General features: G+C 33.8%; 3 protein-coding genes and 1 non-coding gene across 15 annotated transcripts; all 4 read left to right on the top strand.

The window, feature by feature from the left end:
- The first annotated feature begins 1,506 nt into the window (after window positions 1–1,506).
- On the top strand, window positions 1,507–5,545 carry LOC114390703 (zinc finger CCCH domain-containing protein 32-like). 10 transcript variants are annotated; one of them, XR_003662001.1, is made up of 8 exons: window positions 1,510–1,840; window positions 1,958–2,100; window positions 2,479–2,541; window positions 2,653–2,772; window positions 2,865–3,155; window positions 3,245–3,556; window positions 3,858–4,064; window positions 4,801–4,921. XR_003662001.1 is itself a non-coding variant. In XM_028351560.1 (7 exons), exons 1-7 carry the CDS (start codon window positions 1,747–1,749, stop codon window positions 4,575–4,577), a joined length of 1,137 nt encoding a protein of 378 aa, XP_028207361.1. In that variant the 5' UTR covers window positions 1,507–1,746; the 3' UTR covers window positions 4,578–4,734. The 10 variants fall into 10 exon arrangements, 7 of the variants coding, with proteins under 7 accessions (XP_028207361.1, XP_028207370.1, XP_028207379.1 ...); XR_003662000.1 differs by lacking the exon at window positions 4,801–4,921 and adding an exon at window positions 4,419–4,734; XR_003662004.1 differs by lacking the exon at window positions 4,801–4,921 and adding an exon at window positions 3,685–3,761 and having other exon boundaries at window positions 1,511–1,840; window positions 3,849–4,734.
- Window positions 5,546–7,635: 2,090 nt separating this feature from the next.
- Window positions 7,636–10,293, top strand: LOC114390695 (zinc finger CCCH domain-containing protein 32-like). The gene is made up of 7 exons (XM_028351538.1): window positions 7,636–7,896; window positions 8,006–8,148; window positions 8,508–8,570; window positions 8,681–8,800; window positions 8,889–9,179; window positions 9,267–9,575; window positions 9,888–10,293. Exons 1-7 carry the CDS (start codon window positions 7,812–7,814, stop codon window positions 9,894–9,896), a joined length of 1,020 nt encoding a protein of 339 aa, XP_028207339.1. The 5' UTR covers window positions 7,636–7,811; the 3' UTR covers window positions 9,897–10,293.
- Window positions 10,294–20,360: 10,067 nt separating this feature from the next.
- LOC114390678 (BTB/POZ domain-containing protein At1g03010-like) lies at window positions 20,361–25,476 on the top strand. 3 transcript variants are annotated; one of them, XM_028351511.1, is made up of 4 exons: window positions 20,361–20,846; window positions 22,664–22,730; window positions 23,075–24,271; window positions 24,652–25,476. In XM_028351511.1, the coding sequence occupies exons 1-4, from the start codon at window positions 20,755–20,757 to the stop codon at window positions 25,186–25,188; spliced, it is 1,893 nt and encodes a 630-aa protein (XP_028207312.1). In that variant the 5' UTR covers window positions 20,361–20,754; the 3' UTR covers window positions 25,189–25,476. The 3 variants fall into 3 exon arrangements, with proteins under 3 accessions (XP_028207312.1, XP_028207318.1, XP_028207327.1); XM_028351517.1 differs by lacking the exon at window positions 20,361–20,846 and adding an exon at window positions 22,274–22,375; XM_028351526.1 differs by lacking the exon at window positions 20,361–20,846 and adding an exon at window positions 22,444–22,573.
- Window positions 25,477–26,367: 891 nt separating this feature from the next.
- TRNAR-ACG lies at window positions 26,368–26,440 on the top strand. The gene has a single exon. It is a non-coding gene; the product is annotated as a tRNA-Arg (tRNA).
- The last annotated feature ends 89 nt before the right edge of the window (window positions 26,441–26,529 follow it).

The following is a 26,529-nucleotide window of genomic DNA, read 5'->3' as shown; positions in this document are numbered from 1 at the left end:
GTGCTTAATGGGATCTTTTATTATTGAAAAAATATTTGTGTCATAATTAGAGAATTCAAGATGATAACATCAAAAAAATAAAAAATATTTGAAGCATACGGGGTCTTTATTGTTGCCGACTTATATGTTACTCATCAACATGTTTATCTTTATATAATATGAGTTTTATAGTCAAAATGTTAGCGTCGGTCACAAGTCACAACACCAACTCTACTAGTCGATGTTGTAAAAACAAACTTTTAGATTTTATTTTATTTGATTTTTTATTGTCTCAACTAACACTAAAAATTAAAAACAACAGAGAACTAGTGTCAAGCATGGCCCATGATAAATAATTTTTTTAGGTTAAAAAATAAGAATGGTCCTTACCTTATTTTATGTTTCTAAATTGGTCTCATAATTTTTTAAAATTCTAAAATATTTCTCTTACTTATTAATTTAATTAATGACATGTTAATCCTTTAAAAAAATTATTGTTTTCGATTTCTTAGACATAGTTTTTTTTTTATACTTCTTAGGCACACTTTTTTTATTGACAAAATTTATTTTATTGGATTCACCCATATAAAAATAAATTAATATTCAAAATAATAATATCATAAACATAATAAAAATAATATAAAAATCAAGTTTTATGAACAAATTAAAAAATATGGCATTAAATTTTTTATTTTTTCAGTTGTTCGTGAGTTCCTTATTCAAAGTATTATAAAAACACAAATTTGTTTCTCTAGTTTTATTTTCAAAGAAATAATAAAATTCTGATATATTCATTTTATATCTTTCTTTCTACCTGATTTCCTTTCTTTTTGTTTCCATTAAACGAAACAATAGTAAAAATGAATTTGTTTACTCGGTTGATTAGACAGAAATGTTAAAAGAAAAAAAAATACTATTATATGCTAAAGCCATGAAAGAAAGTTAAATTCTTTCTCTATCCATTAAAAAATTTTGAATGCATAATAATAAAATAATAATGTATAGAAAGATAGAAAGGCAGAGTCTGAAACAGTAATAATTATTTAAGTTTCTAAATAGGACATGAAACAACTCCCAATTCCATTAATAACTCTCCTCTGTCCCCACCTAAAGAAAGGAAAAATGGAAAGAAAAACAATCTGGGTGGAATTTGAAGAGACCAGTCAAAATGTCCTCGACCATAAATTAAATGACCATATTGTCCCAGTACTGTTTGAGTAACTACTGCTGTAATAAAAAATGAGTCTCACACTCACTGGTAATATAAGTACAACCGTGGAAAACTTGAACCATAATGAAGCGAAGGCCATTTGCGTCATTTCAGAGGGGAAGAGTGTCGGTTACCTGTTAAGTCACCACTTTCCCTATTTTTTTGGTTTTAAACTACATAAGATTTTGCGCTATTTGGCGGGTACGCACAAACCCAAATCGTCAAAAAAGCAAAAACACGAAATTAATTAATACAAAAAAAAAACAGAGAAGGAAAATCGAGCTGAAAAGCGCAACACAGTGAACAACCGCATCAAACACCGTACAGTCCTACTATATATATATAGAGAGAGAAAACACAAATACTCACCAAACCAAACCCATTAAACCTACACACTCTCTGTTACAGTGAAAGTGTGAGAAAAACCCGTGTCTCTCTCTCGGGTTCGCAACGAGGAGACAACACCGGAGCTCTCCGATCTTCCAGAACATTCTAGAGTGGCAACGGGATTCATTCTTCGCTTCAAACTTTAAACACCCAAACACTAACCCATCTCCATGGACTTGTACGGTCGGAGCCCTGCCAGAAATGGACCCAACCCGGTGAACCAACCCGAATGGAGCTCACCGGGCACCGACACTGCTCTCGAAGGTCTGTTTCTCTTTTCTTCCCGTTCTGTTAGGGTTTCCTCAGTGTGGAAGTTAGGCTCTGCTAGGTCAGGGGTTTTTGTTTCTCTATTCTAATTAGGGTTTTTGGTTTTTGGTGTAGAATCGATGTGGCATTTGACGCTGGGTGGTGGCGAATCTTACCCGGAGCGATCCGGCGTGCCGAATTGTGTGTATTACATGCGAACTGGTGTGTGTGGATATGGTGGCAGGTGTCGTTACAATCACCCTCGTGATCGTGCTGCGGTAACACTTTCCCATCACTTTGAGAATTGAGATAATCTGCATTAGGTTAGAATTCAATGGAAGTGTCTTGTTGCTCTTGGTATTAGTAGTAGGTGTTATTTTCATGCCTTTTTTGCCCCTGGTGTTGACTGTTGGTGTTATTTCTAAAGGTCATTGTTTTGTCCATGCGTTTTTGGCAAGAAAGGGGGAGTTGACTTTTTTTACTTTCTCAATGGGGAGTGTCCTTTCAAACTCAGAGTAGAGTTTAGAGGGTAGATTGGTTTTCGTGTTGCATAAACCAAAATGGATTATAAGAATGTAGATGAATAGGTTTTTATTCCATCTTATTGATAAAGTGTATAGATATGAATTGACTCAATTGAGACAACTATGGCTTAGGTTGCTGCAGCAGTAAGAGCTACAGGGGACTACCCAGAACGGGTGGGGGAACCTCCGTGTCAGGTATAGTTTTTTTCCCCCTTTAAATGATTTGCTCTATATAAATTCTAAAAAATTTCTTCTTACATTTCCAATTCAATGTGGTTATTAATACTTGGTGTTTCTGATGAGCAGTATTATTTAAAAACTGGAACCTGTAAATTTGGTGCATCCTGTAAATTCCACCATCCAAAAAATGGAGGTGGATATTTAAGCCAAGCTCCACTAAATGTTTACGGATACCCGTTACGGCCGGTATGATAATGACACTTCTTGTTGCTCTTCTTCTGCCTCGTGTAATTGACAGCAAATGATGCAATGTTAAAACATGCCTTTTGTTTAAACAGGGTGAGAAAGAATGCTCCTACTATTTGAAAACGGGGCAGTGCAAATTTGGTATATCTTGTAAATTCCATCATCCTCAACCGGCTGGCACATCATTGCCAGCATCTGCACCTCAATTTTATCAACAGGTGCAGTCTCCTACTGTTCCTCTGCCTGAACAGTATGGAGGAGCTTCCTCCAGCTTGAGAGTGGCCAGGCCTCCTATATTGCCTGGTTCATATGTGCAAGGGGCTTATGGTCCTGTACTTCTTTCCCCAGGGGTTGTCCAATTTCCGGGATGGAGTCATTATTCGGTGAGAGGGATATGTGTGTGTGTGGTGAAAGGTCAATTTTTTCTTCATTTTAGGAGTTGCTTTATTCTGACATTTTTAAATTGGTATAGGCACCTGTAAGTCCTGTGCCATCTCCTGGCGCTCAACCTGCTGTTGGGGCTACTTCTTTATATGGAGTGACCCAGTTGTCATCACCAACATCAGCTTTTGCTAGACCATACACACCGCTGCCCTCTACCACTGACCCTTCAAGAAGCAACCCGAAGGAACAATTATATCCCGAAAGACCGGGTGAACCCGAATGCCAATACTATCTGAGAACAGGGGACTGTAAATTTGGATTAGCTTGTCGATATCATCATCCTCGCGATCATATTGTGGCACGGCCACTTCTTAGCCCTGTGGGACTTCCTTTACGTCCGGTATGTGGTTACTCACTTGATGTGATTATTTAATCGTCTGTTTAATTTCTTGATTCAGTTAAATTTTATGTTTATGATACTTTACGGTTAGACTGTCTGATGTTAGCCAAGTAAATGTACTTATACAGGTGTGTGAATAACACATTTATTATGCTCAGGGAATGCTACTTGTATTTCAATCTTTTTTAGAAATCAAAATCTGTAGGTACTATAGACAATCTGCTCTTTTTGTGCATTGGGCCCTAATAGTATTGTTGTATCCCTGCTTAGTATTTAACTCACCTGGCTTCAGTTGCACTAGGGTCAACATGGGCAGCAGTCAATCTGGAGTAAGAGATAATGTACAACTTTTACTTTGCACAATTGCAGAGTCGGTCCTTGACAGCACATGATTGATTTTACACACACATGCCATCCACACAAGAGACTTTTGGTCATTGAAGTCCTCATTTCATGTCAAAAATCAACCTTCCAAAAAGCTTGTGACACCCACATACACAGTCCTAATGTAAAACCATCCATTTACTCTATTTTTATTTTCAAGTTAATATGATATTAATGTGATTTTCTGTGTTACTTATATGTCTAAAATTTGAATAGTTAAGACATTTCCATTTCCAAGTATGAATGCCAATATAGTGATGATGTATTTGATGTTAAATTTGTAGCACAGTAGTTTCAATTCTATCTTGAGTTTTGCATGTTTGATGTTGCATTACGTTTGGGGGAAATATGAGATGAAAACATAGTATCTGAACCGGGGCTACAGCAGAAAGGATTTGGTTTCATTATTGCATTGCAAGTAAATTTTGATCATGGTCAACTATTTTTCTGCTTATTGAGGAAAAATGCTATTTAACAGAACAATTGGATACACGACAGAACAAGTTATTCCTCTTGAATTCAGGTAGCCCTGCATGGATTTCAGATGCAACACCGTATCCAGTTGTGCACACTTGTGAGTTGTGACTACAATGCATGTGCAAATACAATCGTTCACGATGGAGTTAGCCACATGTAGCAGCAGTCATTATAGCTTATCAAATCATATATTTGTTTTTCCTCTCACTGGCTCTTGGAGTTCAGTGGCTGATTAAAGGATTTATATTATTTGTTTGAAGCATTAATTTTATGTGGAAGGATTAATTGTTCTTAAGCACATTCTCATGTTTTGTTGCAGCATTGCAATTTGTGTTGTTTTATTTTGGGATTTTTTCTTAATAAATTTGTTTTCTAGAAAACAGGGGTTACAACCTTGTGCATTTTATTTGCAAAATGGGCATTGCAAATTCGGCTCCACTTGCAAATTTGACCATCCTTTGGGATCTATGCGATACAGTCCATCGGCATCTTCTCTCATCGATGTGCCAGTCACTCCATACCCAGTTGGGTCTTTGCTGTCTCAGTTGGCTCCTTCAACAACGTCTTCAGACCTTCGGCCTGAACTGATGTCAGGGTCCAAAAAGGAATCCTTTTCAGCCAGAATACCTTCTTCTGGAAATAGTTCTGGTACTTCTGTCGGTCTAATTTTCTCACAAGGTGGGTCTGTCTCGCTATCTGATGTGCAACTCTCAAGTCAGAGTAATGCCCCTCCAAACAGTAGCAGAAGCACCAGACAAAGCGGTGAAATACGTTGACCTGACTCGTACAAACTTGAAAATAAGTCCTCGTTATATATTGGATGTGATTTCACAAGCCTTCATTACTTCTGTCTATAGTCCTCAGTATTTTGATGGCAACTGTTCAAAGTTTCTCTATCGCTGTTGAGAATTCATCGTCCAATTCTGTTTAGAAGCCATACTAGGTCATTATTCTCTTTTATGCTTATGCTCACCCCATCTGATTATATTATTATCTCAAATAAGCTTCAATAGAAAACTTCATATTGTCTATTCGTTCTCTCTTCTGAATATTATTATTATACCTTTATTTAAGGCGTTTGTGTGATTATATTATCATTACATTTCTAAATGTTTGAGACAGAGCCTAGTTCATACTCTTTACAAGAGGGCATAAGTTCCAGTTTTGCTACTGGTTTTTAGTACTTGCCATTTTCCCCATACTTAACTGGCTTATAGAAGAAATGTCTTTTTATTTTATTTCTTACGAAATTTACAGTATCATTCTCTTATAAATCTAATGCACAAATCGGCGATTTGATCTTACACTCTTGGAGGGAAAGAGATGTTGGTATTTTTTCCCTTGATGCTATTAAATTTAAACAGTACGAGCCGTTGTACTATATGCAATTATGCACATATTATTTGCTTATTGACAAATATTTTTTAATCTATAAAAATATTTAAAATATGAATAAAAATCAATATTCAAAAAATTAATTTGTTAAATAGAAATTAAATTAAAAATACAAAATATTAATGTTAATGTTAATTTCAATAAATTTTAAAAATTAACGTAATAGAAAATTTATTTATTGGTAGTTTATAAATATTTTACTGCAATATTTGAGCAGTGTCGGAATTAAAAAAAAAACTTAAACAATAAAGATGTAAGAAATATTAATCTGATTTTATATGAAAAATTTGAAAGATGCGTATTATAAAAATAATTTTTTTAAAAAAAATTAAGATTTAAGATACTAATTCTATTTACGATAATATAAATTTATTTTTATTATATGAAAAGTGGATTATCATTAAATTTTCAAATATGTGTAACCTATTTAGGACAAAATGAATAATACACGCACACCCCATTTTAAATTAGAGTATTTTTTTATATGGGTTTTATTAATTCTTTTCTTTCCCTCATTTCATCTTGATACAAACAATTGAAGATTTTAAATTTTTGTATTTTGACCATCTTTTCGTCTTTAAATTTATTTTTCCCTAAACTCCCTCGAATCAAAGTCTTAATAAAGTTATTAGATACATATATTTTAATTTCATTTTTGTAAAAGAAGCCTATATTTAAATTTCATAGTATATTATACTTTCCATCCAGTTTTCATTTCACGTTTCTTAGGCTTCTATGGCCTTTTTCAATAATAAAATACTCTGTTGTAGAGTAAACAAGAAAAAACATTGAAAGCATGTGATAAAATTAGAGGCAGCATATATAAACACGCAAATAACAATAATAGTACAATAACAATACCTATTTATAAAAGATAAAGAGCCACACGGTCTGAAACGATACTTATGGTTGCATAATTACTTAGGTTTCTAAATAGGACATCAAACAATTCCAAAATTTCATTGACAACCCTTTTCTTGTCCCCACATAAAGAAAAAGAAAAGAAACTTAGCATTTGAGAAGATCAATCAAAAAGTAACCAACCCCAACTAAAATGACCAAATTGTCTCACTAATCTTCTGGTAACTATGACTACCTCTAATTTTTTTATATATATACATGAGAAATAGAAAAAGAAAAAAACTAAACTCTAATATGAACAACTCTCATTTTATCAAATAAAATCAACATAACTAATTGATAAGGGTAGTGAAATAAGTTCAAAAATGTGTCTTGATGCTTAGAATCATACTTGACGAGCCAATAAATTAACTGTCTCTATTTAATACAGAGAGAAAAAAAATCATTGTATTTAAAATCTGAATTACAAAATAAAATTAGATAAGAATAGATTTAACTCAAAATTAAACTTAAATTCATTACGAATCTCTTTTTTCTTCTCTACTTCAAACTCAATTTAATTAAAATTTACAAATAATTCAGTTTAGATTGTTAATTTGAATCAAATAAACCAAAAGTTAAAATAAGAATAATATTTTAATAAGTTTAAATATAATACATCGCAAACCATGTATAACTCTTTTCTTATTACCTCTGAACAATTGCTCTTATTGACTTTGAACATCAGAGTTTCTATAGCTTACTGTTAACCACTCCTTCAAATAGAAGATCATATCCCAAATATAAAACTTGTTGAAAACTAACTTGAAACCTTCTCCCAAGTCCGAACCAAAGAATAGTTTAGAAGGTGATGATAAGCGGAAGGACACTTGCGTCATTTGACAAAGGATGAGTTAAGTTAGAACTCCGTTTTCCGTTTTAAACTAGGAATATATTCCGCGAGCATAATAACATTTTGCTGTATTTGGCGGGTACGCAGAAAAGCCGAAAATTAATTAATTAATTAATTTAACACAGAAAGAAAATCGAGCTGAAAAGCCCATCACACCACACCCTACAGTCCTAGTCACACGCTCTGTACAGTGAAGCTGTGAAAATTCCCCTCTCTCCGATTCTTCACTTCAAACAACCCGTTTCCATGGACTTGTACGGTCGGGCCCCCGCCAGAAATGGATCCAACCCGCTGAACCAGCCCGAATGGGGCACCGACACTGCTCTCGAAGGTCTGTTTCTCTCTTCTTCCCCTTCTGTTAGGGTTTCCTTAGTTTGGAAGTTAGGAGGTTTTGTTTCTCTATTCTAATTAGGGTTTTTTTTTTTTTATTTTTGGTGTAGAATCGATGTGGCATTTGACGCTGGGTGGTGTCGAATCTTACCCGGAGCGACCCGGCGTGCCGAATTGTGTGTATTACATGCGGACTGGTGTGTGTGGATATGGTGACAGGTGTCGTTTCAATCACCCTCGCGATCGTGCTGCGGTAACACTTTCCATCGTTTTGAGATATCTGCATTAGGTTATAGTTTCATGGAAGAGTCTTGCTGCTGTTCGTTTTAGTAATTTCATGCCTTTTTTGCCCCTGGTTTTACTAAAGGTCAATGCTGTTATCCCATGTTCACTTATTGTTTAGTTTAGTTTTTGGTGGAAGTGAATTTTGACATTCTCAATTTGAAGCGAGAAGCCAGCTTTGATGATAAGCTGTTTTTTGTGTCGCATAAACCCATTTTAGAAAGGAAAAAGGATGAGCAGAATGTTTATGTAGATAACTAGTTTTTCATTCCATCATATTGCTAAAGTGTATAAGTATGAATTGACTCAGTTGAGTCAAATGTTGCTTAGGTTGCTGCGGCAGTAAGAGCTACAGGGGACTACCCAGAAAGGGTGGGGGAACCTCCGTGTCAGGTATAGTTTTTTTTTTTTTCCTTAAATGATTTTTTCAATGTAAAATCTGGAAATTGCTATCTTTCCGATTTAAAATGGTTATACTAATTCTTGTTCTTTCTGATGAGCAGTATTATTTAAAGACCGGAACCTGTAAATTTGGTGCATCTTGTAAATTCCACCATCCAAAAAATGGAGGTGGATATTTAAGCCAAGCTCCACTAAATATTTATGGATACCCGTTACGGCTGGTATGACTCTTCGTTTTGCTCTTCTGCTCATCCATGTTACCTACAGAAAATAATGCAATTGGTTAAACCATGCCTTTTGTTTAAACAGGGTGAGAAAGAGTGCTCCTACTATTTGAAAACGGGGCAGTGCAAATTTGGTATATCTTGTAAATTCCATCATCCTCAACCTGCTGGCACATCATTGCCAACTTCTGCACCTCAATTTTATCAACAGGTGCAGTCTCCTACAGTTCCTCTTCCTGAACAGTATGGAGGAGCTTCCACAAGCTTGAGAGTGGCCAGGCCTCCTGTATTGCCTGGTTCATATGTACAAGGGGCGTATGGTCCTGTACTTCTTTCTCCAGGGGTTGTCCAATTTCCTGGATGGAGTCATTATTCGGTGAGAGGGGCATGTGTGTGTAGAGAAAAGTCAATTTTTTCTTCATTTCAGCAGCTGCTTTATTCTGATGTTTTTAAATCAGTGCAGGCACCTGTAAGTCCTGTGCTATCTCCTGGCACTCAACCTGCTGTTGGGGCCACTTCTTTATACGGAGTGACCCAGTTGTCATCGCCAACATCAGCTTTTGCTAGACCATATACTCCTCTGTCCTCTACTACCGGCCCTTCAGGAAGCAGCCTGAAGGATCGATTTTTTCCTGAAAGACCCGGTGAACCCGAATGCCAATACTATCTGAGAACAGGGGACTGTAAATTTGGATTAGCTTGTCGATATCATCATCCTCGGGACCATATTGTGGCACCGCTTCTTAGCCCCGTTGGACTTCCTTTACGTCCGGTATGTATGGTTATTCCCTTGATTTGATTATTTGTTTAATTGTCTGTTTTAGATTTATTTAAATTTTAAGTTGTAAATTACAAATGGAGTAACTTCTCAGAATTAATTATAATTTTTTATGCTATCCATATAAATGTACGTATATACAAATGTATGAATAATGCGTCTATTCTGCTCAGGGAGCACTACTCGTATTTCCTACTTAATAGAAATCAAATCTGTAGGTAGTCTAGACAAGCTTCTCTTTTGTGCCTTGGCCCTGATATTATTAAAGTATCCCTGCTTAGCAATTAACTGGTAGTCTGGCTTCAGGTGCACTAGGATCAACATGGACAGCAATCAATCTGGAGTAAGGGACAATATTCAGCTTTTGCTTTTCACAATTGCAGAGTTGGCTCTTGACAGCACATGATATATATGTGTATATATCATGCTCTCCACACGAGCCTTTTTGGCTTGACATGTGGAATTCAATTTCTTATTTAGAAGAAAGGGATAGCTAAGATTGAACTCATGGTCACATGGTCATAGAAGCCATCATTTCATGTCAAAAACCAACCTTCGTAAATAGTTTAAGCTGTTGAATAAAAGCATGTGATTGTATTCTTTTTCCTTTCTCTCTCTCTCTCTCTCTCTCTCTAACAGTCTTAATGTAAAAGCTGTTATTCACTCTATTTTTCTCTTAAAATTAATATGGTATAAATGCGACTTGCTATAATCCATATATCTGAAATTTAAAATTCTGTTTTAAACTTAAATCTATGATGGACTAGATGGTTAAGGCTTTCCAGTTTCCAACTGAAAAGGCCAATGTACTGATAATATGTATGCATGATGCCAATTTTGTAGCATGGTAGTTTCCGTTCTATCTTGAGTTGAGCTTTTCATGATTGATGTTGCTTCATGTTTGGGGGGATATGAGATGGAAACATAGGATCTGAATTGGAAGTAAATTTCAGTTGTGGTCAACTTATATTTCTGCCTTATTATTAAGGCAACATGCTATTTATTCAACTATTGGATATCACAACAGCACAAGTTACTCATTTTGAATTCAGGCAGCCATGCATAGACTTACATGCAACAACCTAGGCAGTTGTGACCAGAATGCATGTGCGAATACTGTTATTCACAAAGCTACCCACACGTAGCAATGCAGTAGTGCTTACAGCATAATCAATTCATATATTTCATATTTGTTTTTCCTCTCATTTAGAGTTCAGTGGCTGATTAAAGGATTTATGTTATTTGTTTGAAGCATTGATTTTATGTGGAAGAATTAATTGTTCTTAAGCATATTCTCATGTTTTGTTGCAGCATTGCAATTTATGTGTTTTTTATTTTTCATTTTTGGGATTTTTTTTAAATTAATTTGTTTTCTAGAAAACAGGGGTACAACCTTGTGCATTTTATTTGAAAATAAAATGCAAACTTGAAAATAACTCCTCATTATCTATTGGATGTGACTTCACGAGCATCCATTACTTCTGTCTATAGTCCTCGGTATTTTGATGGCAACTGTTCAAAGTTTCACGATCCCTGTTGAAAATTCATCATCCATTCCTGTTTAGAGCCTATTCTAGGTCCTTCTCTCTTATGCTCATCTCATCTGATTATATTAGTATCTTAAATAAGCTTCAATAGAAAACTCCATATTGTCTATTCTTCCTCTCTTCTGAGTATTACTACTATTCTTTGTTTATGGTGTTTGTGATGATTATTATTACAGTTATGCGTGTTTGAGAAGGCTTATGTTCCAGTTCAACTACTACTGCTTTAACTAGTTTATGGATTTATTTATTTATTTTTACCAAAGTTACATACACTATAATTCTCTCTCTCCTCCCCTAAGAGATATATATTTTCTTCTGAATCTGATATGAAAATTGGCGATTTTACATTCTTGGAGGGAAAATCTAGGTTGTCATTTTCTTTATCCAGTTTTTTTTTAGACTATTATAGGTCTGTCTACAGTGGATTAATTTTTTTTCTTGAGATGTATGAAATCACTCATTAGATGTGGAAGTTATAATTATTATAATTTCTTAAAATTGACACTAACATACTAACACGAGCGTGCGTACAGCTGATGTTATAATTTGTAGCTTCTGCATTATTTTTCTTTATTGGCGTAGTTCTTAATTCTTATGTTGTCTGACGTATATTACGCAGAAACACACAGTGAGAGAATGGGAACTCTTGAGGGAGATAAATGTTAGATACTCCACCAGATACAATACAATGATGAAGCCTACAATTATATTTTTGGCATTCGCCTAGGAATTCAAAATGCCTAATAGTGTATTGATTCCCTGTATAATTACCGGTTCCTTAGACAGAGTTCCCTACGATTGAGTTGGTTAAGCTATTGGATATAAATTGGAGGTATGCAACTTCTTTTTATAAAAGAAACCACATGTATATTTTTACCTTGGAAGAAATTTTATTCGAATCAGAGTTATCATGAATAACAAAATCTTTTCTTTTCTTTTGGTCTTAAGTTAGAGACTAAAGATATTTTTTAACCTACTGCATCATAGGTTAATTTTCTTGTGATGCGTAATTACTGTTGCTCCAATAAAATTTTATACACGAAAGAAATCGAACATAAAATCTTTCACTAATAAATTATTTCTCGTCAAAATTCCTAAGAGGCAAACAGCATAACATAACCATGTATACTTAAAGACTCAAATTTAAAGTTATTAATTAAGCTAGTTGCTAGAACAAACATCAGCATTAATTTTTACCCGTAAGAATACATATGTTGAAATGTGTCAATTGCGTAAATGGATCTAAAGAAATTGGTACTGAACTACCGACTCAGGATTCTTGGGTTTAAAAAAGATATAATAACTATAGTAACGGAAATATTAAGAACAAATGTCCTTATAAACACTTCTCAAAATATTTTTTTTTATTATTAAGTGATAGAAAAGTTGTTAGAAAAGTATTGTTTACATTTAAATCATAATAAGAGCAATGATCTCCTATAGCTGGATTCTATTCTTGTGTCATCTCACCGTGTAAGGTCATCATAACTCATTGGTTACCACGGTTTGCCATCAAATCGGATAACAATGTCATTAGTTAACTCATTGCAATGGTTTGCATGGTTTACCATCAAATCATATAACAACGTTATTAATTACAAAAGGGTGGTGGGTCAAGACAGACAGGTTCCTGATTTTGATGATTGTTGCCTGGTAACTGCATGCTTTGCCTTGCTCTAGTGGAGACAGTCAAGTGCCAGTGAAGCCCATCCGTGCATGATTTCAGGAAACTTGTGGATCAGGATTTTTAGGAGTACAAAACCAAGTGAAATTCTCTGTTGCACAAGCTTCCTGTGAAAGATTTTTAAATTAATAAATTAATAGCTAGTAGTACTTCTATTTCTATATTTCACTGAAAATTTGTTGTATGGCTAATCAGGTTCTCCCTAAAACTCTTTAAACTTTGAACAAACTAGATTAATTAATTTAACTTATTTTGGTTATTTTTAATAGAAAATATTTACTTAATTTACTTAAAGCTTTATTTAAAAAGAACTTGTGTGTTTTGATTAAATGTGAACAGATATTTAGTTAAATATTATTTATGTGTATAATTGATTTGCTAAAAAAATTATTTGGTTGAAGACAAAAGCAATATTTGTATTCAACAGCTTTTGAATTAATCTTGAATTAAATAATAATAATAATAATAATGTTTAAAATGCAGCTTTTAAAAAGATGCTGGTGTAAAAAAATAATTAGCAGCTTTTTATTTATCAATAGAACATATCTTCTATTTGAAGAAAATGTATAATTCCAGTAAAATTTTGTAGTCCAAAAATAAGGGACAAAGTTCATCTGTGATTTTTAATGTATTTTTGGTACTATTCTTTTAATTAAATTTAAAATTAGAATTTCTTTTTTATCGGTCGGTAGAATTTTACTTCATTAACTTACACAATAGAGGTCATTATTGAATATTAATATCAAATATCGTGAGAACCCAATAATTTTAATTAATAATAATGCCAAAAGTATCGAAAATGTTGTACTTTATTCATTCTTATAATAAGTTGATATAACACTAGTATCGAATATGACCTGTGAATTTTTGCTTAACTATTTTAAGTTTTACTTTTATTCTTTATCTCATCCCCCTCCCCTCTTAATTTGGTTCTTAAACTTAATTAGCATTTTCTGTCTTGTCAGTTCCATTCATCTTTAAATGAAACCATATTATGCAACATTAATTGATTGAAATAAGTTGACAGCTAAGCATTCTTAAATGGTCTCATTTTGAGCAAACAGAAGACAAAATTATAATTTATAATTTATAATAAAATTAGTGACTAAAATGAACTTAAAATAAAATGTTTCCCTGCTTTCTTCTTCTTGTCGGTGCTTCTTCTTTCGTTTTTGTTATTTTTCTCTCTCTTGATCTTCAATTCCAAAACGAGGTAAGAGTAATGTAATTAAAAGATATTATTTTTCTGGTCTCACTTGGAAGTTGGAATCCATTAAAAGGCTATACAATTGGGAGGATGATTCTATTTGTTTTCATAGAAAGAAAAAACATAGGGGAGGATAAGGACGTGCGGGGATAAAAAAAAAAAGGTTCATTCATTTCTAATCTTTTGATGGCAGATATACAATGGTTATGGGAATTTGTGGTAGTGGCTTGGTTCATTTGGGACATGTTTCAATAGGGGTGACTAGCAATTTAGGTAATGAGTGAATAAGTATGAGGCAAAAGAAGAAATTTATTGCCAATTATTCTCCATTCTTCTAATGGTAGAGATGTGGTAGCTTGATTCTTTTGGCACATAGACGCTTAATTCAATAGGGTGGTTGTTATGAGTGAATGAGCTTGTGTTTGACTCCTCCATAATGTTTTTGTTTTCCACAGTTAAAAGAATAGAATTATACCTATTTTTTTTCCCATGTATGAGTTTCATGTGAGATTAGATAAAATTTGTTTTAGCATTGCCATGTTTATCTCCATTTTAGAATAAGAGTTCCACTTTCCTCCTATTCTTAATTAGCCATTTCAACATTACTTCTCTTTTCTGCTTTGGATGTATATTTTACACATATCTCCACAATAAGCTAAAAAATTTATCCTTCAACTATCTATCACCCCTTTATCTTTATTTGTACACTTGATATTCTTAATTACCTATCCCTTTTAATATATCCTCTTTTATTTCTCTCTTTGAATTGAATTTTAATATTTTTTTATAAAAATGTCAATAATTAAAAATAACTATATATTATAATTTAAATTGTTCATTGTGAATACAAAATATAATTTTTATAAATATTTATTGTAATATAACTAAAATAAACATTGTGAATCTCTAAAATGATTTTAGTTATATGAATACAAAAGATGATTTATTATGAATTTTAGTTATATAAAAAATAAACATTTTGTCTTATGTCATGTAAAAACTAGAATTGTAGCACTAGTTTATTTTATTGGAAGAAAAACACATATTCACTATTGCTGTGGTGAGGCAAAAATCTCTAAAATAATAATAAAAAAAAAGCATAACCAGTTAATGAATCAAACACAAACTCATGTTCTACCATGTTTTCTTATAGTAAATTTAAATAAAATCCCCTTTTACATGATCCATACTTCTCCATTTTGGAACCATTTTTTTAAAGGCCATTTTGGAACCAAAGTTAAGTAAGAAAAAAATTAATGTAGAAGAATAAAGGAAGTATTATTGAGAAGTGAAAAAAAAAGGAACCTTATATTTTCTTAAATTCATCTTGAAAGTAATAATTGCTCATAAATTCGCTCATTGATCATCGTAATTTAATGATGTTAAAATTTAGTTGTTAGATTGAAAATATTCAATCCTCTCATCTTATACGAAAGTTTGTACACTTAATTATTATGAATTTTCATTTTAGTAGTTAGATTGAAAGTATTCAACATTTATAAAAAAAATTAAATAAAAAAAGTTTGACAAAACTTAAATGGATCAGCGCAATATATTTTTATCTATTGTAAATGAATTATTTCTCTCTATTCACAATTGTTCTTATTGTGCCACTAACATGCTTTTTACGTTAATTATGATTGTTGATACAAGTTTGTGAATTGTGACATCTTGGCTTGCGAAAATATGAGATAATTAAAAATAAAAAAAATGAGCATAAGGCAAAACTTCTACGCTTTATAAAAAGATGTGTATTGATTAAACATTTGCAGCGTAGAAGTTAAATAGTAAATGATATTCTATTAAAGTGTATTTTGTTCACTTAATTTTTTTTTTATTTTGGAATTGAAGACATATATAAAGAAATTAACAATAATTCAAACACTTTGTTAAATTAATTGAATTAAATTATCTTGATTTTTTTACTTATTTAATATATAAGAAAACTTATAATTTTATTATCGAATTCCCAAATTTTTTCTATATATACGTGTGTTAAAAATTCAACAGAATTTATATAAGAATATTAAATTTGTAGGTGAGATATGTGACACCCTCTACCCCTCACATATATACTAATAAGGAATAAAAAAAAATTCAAATATTAATTAAAAGTATTTTTAAAACATTTTTTTTAAACAAGTCTTTCAAAGGGGAAAAAGGCTCACATTCATTTTCTTCTACATCATATTCAAACTTTTCCAAATAAATAATAAAGTATTCTCGACTCAACAAGGTCGTCTAAGCTTCATACAATTAATATAAAACCTATATCCTAATGTCACATCCTATCACAGCGTTGTGTTCCCGTGTCCTCTAGCATAAGGTTCTTCATAGTCATCCACCTATTCATCTGCTCCCCCGAACACAAGTTCAAGATCATCACAGGATCCAAACACAACAACATACAGGGAGTGAGTTATCACATTCCTAGCTAATAGAGAAACAAGACAATTAAATATACATATTATATAAATGAGATACCGCTTGCTTAAACATAGCTCACGTAACTTCACCACTTGGTCATTCAAAATTCACTTTTCAATTATCAATCACATTACACAAGAATCTCACACTTCGATCAAGATATAATAACACATCAATTAGCAAGCATATGCAATAGTTATGCTAAGACTCAATCCTATATGCAATGTGGTACCATGTCAGTGAAAAACCACCCTGGGGCGCTTAGGAGTACATAACAAGACACACCACACCATGGGTTTGTCAGGTCACTCTCACTAAGTAAGATCATAGGGAGACCAGTCAGGGTCACGATGTTTTACGAGAATGCTCCAACCATATGAGATCAGCATAGGCTTAAAGGAGCAGTCAAACCCGGTGACCCCCAAGGCCTACACTCCGAAGAGTCCGTCAGGGCCTCTCCCTCCTGATTCAGGTCCAACCCCTAAAATAATTTTTTGCATGCAGACACTGCTCATGAATTATACAACACCCACGACCTTACACTCGTGTTTTAAACACGTTCAACACAATTGCGCTACGATTTAACACTGGTTCCTAAATAGGAAACCTACATTTTCTCTTTAACACTGCGCATCAACGCTTTTCTCAAGATAACACTGGTCGGGTTATTGTACAATTCATAGCTTACAACACAAGTAATTTCACATCAAGTGTTAACTACACACTTATCCACAACTAGAACTCATTCACAATTTCACATCTCATAGTGTGACAATCCACCATCACATGTTTACATGTATCTCACAAATTAACACATGTTCAACTTTACACTTATACTCAATCTCAATAACAATATTATAATCTCAAAGTAACATGTTATTCTACAATTCATCACATACTCACAATTTGAATCATCATTTCATATCCTCAATATAACAATTTATATAAAAGACCATCACAACATGAGGACTAAAATCCCTCAAATAATATTACACAATTATATCAAAATCATAGGTCAAAACATACAAATATCAAGAGCACAATTTATCAAGCAATCTTCACCAGGACATCAATATTTTATTTATAATCATAAGGAAAAAAAATTGTAATTTAACAAACATCCCAAAATAAAACCCCAATTTAATCCTCTAAGGATCCCTACACATGTTCTCACTAATCCCCAATTGTAAATAACTCATCCCTTACCTCTGAGCGGACTCACGTGTCTTCAGCCAGCGATAGCAACATCTCTAGCGGTTCCCTGAAATTCTTTCAATTATTCCTCTGACTGCTCCGATAGAATTCTCAAACGTCATAGAGACGGAGAAAAGATTGAAACCTCCACTTGTACTGTCTTCATGCGATTCCTTTTTCTTCCTCCACGAATATTGTCTCACAAATCCCAACGGTGGAAGCGTGCGGAATTGAATTTCGAACAACATATCCAAATTTCATGAAAATACAACGGCTAACGAAACCGGGATCGTAGTTTTATCGAGATAGTTTTGGGTTTCTGCGGGAAATTAAAATGCTACAATGCGAAGGGCTTTTCTCTAAGCTCAGATATGATTTTGAAATTCCCAACGGTGAGAATGTTCGGAATTGGGTTGCGAACATGATACTCAAATTTCACGACGATCCAACGGTGAACGAGTTCGAGATTGTCGTTTTACTGAAACAGGTTTGGTGGGCTGCGGGAAGAAGAAAAGGTTTTGAGAGGAGAAGAGAAAAAACGAAAATGAGGCCAAAAGGAGGCAGCTGACTTAACATAACTATTTATACCTAGGGTACTCAGCCTATTATTTACTCTATATTTATTTATTTATTTATTTTTACTAAAAAGCTTTTTAAATTTATTTACGAAAAATTGGGATGTTACAAGATATTCACACGCATTTAAATTAGGAAATAAATCTATATCATAGGAAAACAAAACAAATTTTCCTAATACAAGTTGGTGTAATTATGTTGGTGTGACAGTGACAAATGGTAAGAAGCCACACGTTACTGATGAAATACACTTACATAATTGAAACTTGAATTGAGTCCAAGGTTAGCTGCATAGACATTAATCCCTGCGATTGAAGGTAGACTTTTTAGTCTGTGTACCCACTCCCCACAAGTTTTAAACAGGTAGGGTCACATGTTTTCTGCATATCATGATTGTGGCTACCATCTTTCCACACCTGTACTAATGATATTAAGTCTCTTTCACATCCCTATGTGTGAAAAAGAGAAAAACCTCTTTTGCTGTGGTTGTCCCATTTGTCCTCTTTCCATTATATGGCTGCCTTAGAGAAACAATGCTTTTGAGGTACAGTAATTTTTAGTTAACCACTTATTATGCCTTTTTTCTTTTTAAATGAAAGAAGCTCCATAATTGATTCTTCACACAACCGTTTCATAATTGATACCTAGAACTTTAATACATTTCTTTATGAATAGTGCCTAGCATTAAGCTATTAGCCTATTAGTTTCATTCATCTACTTTAGCTTTTACAAGAAAAGCTACTTTTAGAAATTGAAAAAAAAAAGTAAAAATGTTTACATGGACATTATGTGTTGCTATGAAAAGTTATATCATTAAAATGGAAGGATCAGTGAAAGGGAATGGCCGTATCATTCTTAGTTTCAGTCTAAACTAGTTGAAAGAAATTAATGCATGCTGATTCCCATGTCTGCAGACCCGGTACAAGAATCTGCTGTGCCTTAACCTGCAAATCAAATTTAGACTAACAAAATATGGCACCAAACAAAGAAACACTTTGGTAGCACACCCTCCTAAAAAAAGTTTGGCCCAACTAAACTAAATCATAGTTGTGCTATGGGATCTCATACTTTAGTTTTGAGTTTTGACACACATGGTCCACTTTGAAGTCAGAGTGCCCATAACAAGGGAGCAGAAATGGCATGCCATGAAGGAGAAAAGAATGAAAAGTTATGCACATTTCATATTCTCTTACTATTTGATTCTAATCTGCTTCATGCTTTTAGTTCCCTCTACTTAGATAGGAATAAAATTGCAGAGTTACATAGGACCACCTGCCAACTGTACTTATTTCTTTGGAATGAGAAGCTGTAAAGCCTGTAACTTTGGTTCAGATAAATTAATCCTTTTATGAAACAAAATTATCAAATGCAAAGTGATTGAATGAAATGAAGGCCACACCCGATTAATCAAAACGTATGAAATTGTTGATTACCTACCAGACTACTGAACCATACAATAAAAATTGATGGCCTCATAATGGATACCAGATCGATGCAATCTAAGACCATGATTGTTCCCACAGTTGTCACATTGAGTGGTTGTGATGATCACATTAGTGTCTATAACTCTATATCATGAGCTAATATTCATTTAATACGCACACTATTGGAGCTATTACATTCACCTGTCTCTAATTTGTGTCCTTTTTCGTGTTCTCTAACTAAAAGTAAAACATAGTTAAAAAGTAACACTCTTTCCTGGTTGTTATTTTTATTTTTTTCAAGTTTAATTGAAAAAGGACAATGGGATAGGAGATGAGAATAGGTGATTTGGTTCCGGAGATGACAAAACTACACCAGTTCATTTGGCCTTCTTTTCTGACTGAGACAATGCACTAAACTTCAATAGTCATCGTTTAGGTTTGCAAAAAAACACATCTACTACTTGCAAAATCCACTTTAAATTAATGGAATTGGAAATTTACATCAGATGTTGCATCAGGCAAAAAATTCCGTTACTTAAGTCAAAAACATAACACGTACGTATCTGAGCTAATCATGTCTAATATAGCACGGTTCTCATTGTATCATGTAATCCAAGTCATCATTTAAATTTTCCACTTTTGGGGTCTTTACACATAACAGAGGAGTTAATTTATGCTAAATTTATGTTTGTAGCTTTGGCTAGCCATTATTACAGCTCCCAAAAGCAGTGCAAGGCTTCCGGATTCCTACAATTTCTTAAGTCAAAAACCATATAAAAGAAAGAAAAAGTCCACTTGCTCACCACCTTTCACCGAAAAGTGCAAGCACACCTGCGTTTTCCTTCACTTTAGATTAAGTTCATTATAAACACTCATAAAGTATGTTTCAAAACCACCTTCCTCTCATCCTTCCGTCCCTTAGTTAGCACTGCATGAGTTCATGTGACTTTCACTTCTCCACAAGAATCTCCCAAGAGAATGATGCAGAGTTTTCTAGAGGCTTTCATTTAATTAACTGGCATGGAATAGAAGGGTAGCATATCACATTCACTTCACTCAGAGTGACCATTTTTAGTGGGGTACAGTGGGATCATAATTGCCAGGTTTTGCTGAAATGGGAGTTGTCACTGTTGGAGAATTGAAGCCTAGCATCTCAGGGAAGAGGACCTTTCGTCCAAGCTCAAGCATAAGGCATGCCACTGAATGGTAATATTCTACATCTTCTTGAGTATGATTTTTAATTTTTAATTTTTTATTATCTTGGGTTGAATTAAGTGTTGTTTGAAATCCTGACTGTTTCACCTTAATATCCTTCTTAGACATAAGGCTGATTTTTCGTTTCCTAAGGCAAAGTGAATAAATGTGTACGACAAAACTTAACAACGGTAACAAAACAATTTACATGTAATTTTTAAAAATTTGTCACTGAATTTTTAGTGACGCTAGCATTTGTGCGAAAATTATCACTACTGACAAAAATTTCTGCCACTAATACATTAATTTCTTGTAAATGGCTGAGAGTTACTTCTAGAAATTGATCTAATGACCCACCATAACTTAAAAACAGATCTTTTTTTTTCCTTGTATAGTCATTCTCAAATATCTATAATTAGATTTTGAACACATAATTGGATCCAAGTGCTCCACGTTAGAAAACTATAAAACCATTCATGTGTGTCACCTATCGGTTTAAGCTTTTGGGGTTAATGATTCATGACATGGTAATGCATTGTCCACTCTTGAAACGCAAAAGGCTCTTGATGGTTCAGGACACTCCAAGGTTAATTCTCAGCGGTTTTATTTTGGTGGGTCTAAGTGTCCTTTTCCTATAGGATTGTGAAAGTTCAGTTTCTGAGTAGGAACATCACCTGGGAAACTTTCATTTTGTCTTGTCGTATTGCTCGTGTGTGTGTTCATCTCTTTTGTATTCATTCAAATTCCAATTTCCCGCAACTTCTAGTCTGACATGGTCCTTACTCACGACCTGTGCAATTTCATGGTAGAAAGTAGCACCCTTAGCTATCATGGTACAATTTAGACTCTGAAATAGGAAGATAAATCTGTAACATGTAACCTTGACTTTGATGTATAGTCCTGTACTAACTAGACAACAGTATGTTGTTGCCTGGTGAATGGCCAATCCTGATCTGTCTTCAATGAAAACGCCAATTCATGTTTGTCTGTCAATTATTCTCCTGCTTTTGTTATCTTTAGCCTCAGTGGATATGTTTGAAGAGTTTTGAATGAGTACGAAAGTGCGTTAACAATAAGAGCTCACCGACTATGGGAAAAAGTTTTGGTTGGCCGAGATCTCACATTGAAAAGTGATATGGTGAAAACAATGTATATAATATATATTAAGTGAAAGATAACTTTAATCTCAATGAGTTAATTTTTGGAATTGAATTAGATTCTAATTTAAATTTTAAGATGATATCAAAATTTATCCTAATCATTATTGTCATTTCTATTATCATGGAGACCTCATATTTACTAGTAATATAATGGTCACAAATTGTAAAAATAATAATATAACGGTTACAAATCTAAATTCTAAGATGATATCATGTAATAGCCTTGGACATCAACATGACATTGCATGTGTGGCTCAAATGGTTTTCTTTTCTTTGCATGTGGTGGTCACTGGTCAATGATTTGTATTAATGGGTTCCACAACATAAACAATCGTGCAACATTAAGTTGGACTTAAAGCTCGTGTAGTCGGATTGTTTGAGGTACTGCTAAAGTAGTCCCACTCATTCTGTATTTATTGAGTTGGGGGCCATTCTGACCTACGTACTTGATCTTGGAAGATTACATTGTCTTCGAGTTTGTGGTGTACAAGACACAAACTTTTAATTCCATCTTGTACATTTAATTGCACATACATGCTGCAGCAAAAGACTCTTCCAAGTTCTGATAGTTTCGTTTTGGTAGTAATATGCATAGCTGCACTTGTTGCTTTATATTGAAATATTCATGTCTACGCCATGCAATAATTCAGCTAGGTTTGTAAATTACAGGCCAATATCTGATGTCTCTAGTGATCTCACCATCGAAGTAGGAGCTTCAAGCTTTGCACTTCACAAGGTAAAGAAATTTTAAGTTGCCTTTCTAATATGTTACTTCATATTCAGCATAGTATTCTTTCAGTTTTGTAGGTATTAATTAGTAAATAAATGACATATATATTACTGTGCAGAATATACCAACCATATGTATGAATATTGATTGTTTATGCATGAGTAACACCTTTGAAGAGAATTTTAAGCTCAACATTGGTACACTTGACTAGAAATTAAAGCTAGTAATATAATGATGACTATAATGCTCTATTATTCATGAATCAATTTAAAAAGAAAAAAAAAACAATAAAAAAGGAGAGAGATGATGCTGCAGGTCTTAAGTTGTTTGTATTTTTCTTTTCTCTACAGTTTCCTCTTGTTTCTAGGAGTGGAAGGATTCGGAAAATGTTGTTAGAAACAAAAGATTCAAAAGTTTCACGCATAAGTCTCCCAAACTTGCCAGGTGGTGCAGAGGCATTTGAGCTGGCTGCCAAATTCTGTTATGGAATCAATGTGGAGTTCAGTCTCTCCAATGTTGCCATGCTAAAATGTGTAGCTCATTTTCTAAAAATGACAGAAGAGTTTGCAGACAAAAACTTGGAGACGCGAGCCGAAGCATATCTAAAGGAGACAGTGCTCCCAAATATATCAAACACAATATCTGTTCTTCACCGTTGTGAATCTCTTGTTCCCATTTCAGAAGAGATTAGCCTTGTCAGCAGACTAATCAATGCAATTGCAAACAATGCATGCAAAGAACAGCTCACCACTGGTTTGCAAAAACTGGACCACAGCTTCCCTTCTAAAACCACCTCAAACATGGAACCTGAAACACCCTCAGAATGGTGGGGGAAATCTCTCAATGTTCTTAGTCTTGATTTCTTTCAAAGAGTTTTGTCTGCAGTGAAGTCAAAGGGATTAAAACAAGACATGATCAGCAAAATTTTGATAAACTATGCACATAATTCCCTTCAAGGGATTGTTAGGGACCACCAAGCAGTGAAAGGATGTTTTCCCGACTTGGAATTACAAAAGAAACAAAGAGTCATTGTTGAAGCCATTGCTGGCTTACTACCAACTCAATCAAGGAAAAGCCTGGTTCCTATGGCATTTCTCTCAAGTTTGTTGAAAGCTGCAATATCTGCATCAGCATCCACTTCATGCAGATCTGATTTGGAGAGAAGGATTGGTCTACAACTTGACCAGGCTATTCTTGAAGACATCCTAATCCCAACAAATTCACATCAAAACACACATGGGACTATTTATGACACGGATTCAATTTTGAGGATTTTTTCCAATTTTCTGAACTTGGATGAGGAGGATGAAGATGATAATAGTCACCTGAGAGATGAAAGTGAAATGGTTTATGACTTTGACAGCCCCGGATCTCCAAAACAAAGCTCAATTCTGAAGGTATCCAAATTAATGGACAACTATCTAGCTGAAGTAGCACTAGACCCAAACTTGTTGCCATCAAAGTTCATATCCCTTGCTGAACTACTTCCAGATCATGCACGTATTGTGAGTGATGGACTCTATAGAGCCATTGATATATTCCTTAAGGTAAGAAATTTCTTCTCCCTTTCACTATCATTTTATTGCAGCTCCAAATCTCGTTAAACTATACTACTTTTGTTATTTGCTAGTGAGTGAAATATGTTTTTTGTCCTTCAAACCTTTTTTCAAAATTCGGTTTTAATTCCCATAAAAATATAATGTTTGTGGTCCCTACATTTTGATAGAAACACATGTTACAATTTTTAGTATATGATGAGAGACTAAAACTGTCATTTTTAGTAAACGTATGGGCTAAGAATATATTAAATTTTTATAAGAGCTGAAACCAAAATTTAAGATACTATTGAGATAACAAAAACATATTTTAAACCTTTCATGGTTCTAGTTACCAATTTGGTTGATTTTTCTATCTTTTTTATATACAGGTTCATCCAAACATAAAGGACTCAGAACGGTACCGGCTATGCAAAACCATTGATTGCCAGAAAATGTCTCAAGAGGCATGCAGCCATGCAGCACAAAATGAAAGGTTACCAGTGCAGATGGCAGTTCAGGTTCTATACTTTGAGCAAATAAGGCTCCGCAATGCCATGAGTGGAGGGCACAGCCATGTCTTCTTTGGAGGAGGAGCAGGACTTAATGGTCAATTCCCTCAACGCTCAGGGAGTGGTGCAGGAAGTGGAGCCATTTCCCCTAGAGACAACTATGCATCAGTGAGAAGGGAGAACCGTGAGCTGAAGCTAGAAGTTGCAAGAATGAGAATGAGGCTCACTGACTTGGAGAAAGATCATGTTAACATGAAGCAGGAGCTAGTAAAGTCCCACCCTGCCAACAAGCTATTCAAATCATTCACCAAAAAACTAAGCAAGCTCAATGCTATGTTTCGGATTAACAGTATCAAGCCAAATGGTTCTGAGAGTCGCTTTCCTTTTCCTAAGAGAAGGCGTCACTCAGTTTCATGACTCCAAAATATGTGTACATATAGAAGAATTACTGTATAGTATATATGTATGATGCATGGAGTGATTGTCACTTGCTATTGAATTTCTAGTGAATAGTGTTTTTTTTTTTTTTTTGAGTAATGCTCCTTGGTTTGGTTAGTTAATTTGTTTGGCAATGATATCATTGATCAAACCTTGGGTGGACTATTTTAAGGGTGGGATCATGGGATGCTCAATTAAACTACTATCCTTTGGTTGAGAATTTTTACCAAAACATTGATATAAACATATAATATCTATAGAGCTGAACACTGGGGACCAGAGAACAGTTTCAAAACATCAAATTTTTGGCTTGTTTTCTCAAACACCATAATGCTATAATGTAAAGAGTTATCGAAATCATAAGCAGGTAATAATTTCTGTGAGGAGAAATGTTATAAAAGAAGCATTGCATGCACAAAGTGAGAAACCGTGTTATATATGTAACCTGTGACAAAATTTGTCATGATTATTTCCAACTTCCATTCCATATTTTTTTGGTAGAGACTCCTATTCCATTTTGATATTTAGAGTGAAGTCATTTTCACATTCTTATTATGAGCTCCACCGACAGATGATTATTTTATCTTATTATAATATATATATACTGGACTAAGCTGTAGGCAGATATAATAAATTTTTTATGCAACAAATAATTTTAAATACATCACGTTTTTATTTTTCCTTTCTGCTTTCAGTATGCAAGCACTTACCAAAACTTCAAAAGTCTTCCCTTTGAAGTATGACGTGCAGCTTGAGCTTGCGCCTACCTCAATAAAAGTGTGTACAACCTGTACCATTATGGGTTGAAGGAAAAATAATCAATATCAAATTCATCATCATAGATTAATTTTTCTCGAATGAGTAGCACGAATAACTTATGATCTGTCCAAAAATCATTGATGTGGTATTTTTTTTTTCTTTTTCTATCTAAAATTACACACACACATAAATATCCGAGGCAAGAAGTTAAAAGTTTGATTATGAAATGATTTTTATTCTCATGTCATTACATATTCACCTTTTATTATCAAAATAAAAAGAATAATACTTTCATGTGAAGTAAAATAAAAATTTATTAGGGAGTAAACCTAAAAGTTAAATATTAATTAGGGACAAAACTATGTTTAAATATAAAAATATTTGAAAGTAGCTTCAAGTGACTCCATGGCCCAATGGATAAGGCGCTGGTCTACGGAACCAGAGATTCTGGGTTCGATCCCCAGTGGAGTCGATAGTATTTAGTATTTAGTTTTTTAATTTTCCAATTGAAAGGCACGACGTCGTATCAGTTCAGTGCTTGCTGTTGTTGCTTCAGGCCAG

This window comes from Glycine soja, chromosome 2 (genome assembly GCF_004193775.1).
Source record: "Glycine soja cultivar W05 chromosome 2, ASM419377v2, whole genome shotgun sequence".
Taxonomy (NCBI): Eukaryota; Viridiplantae; Streptophyta; class Magnoliopsida; order Fabales; family Fabaceae; genus Glycine; species Glycine soja.
This window is presented reverse-complemented; position numbering and strand designations above follow the sequence as displayed.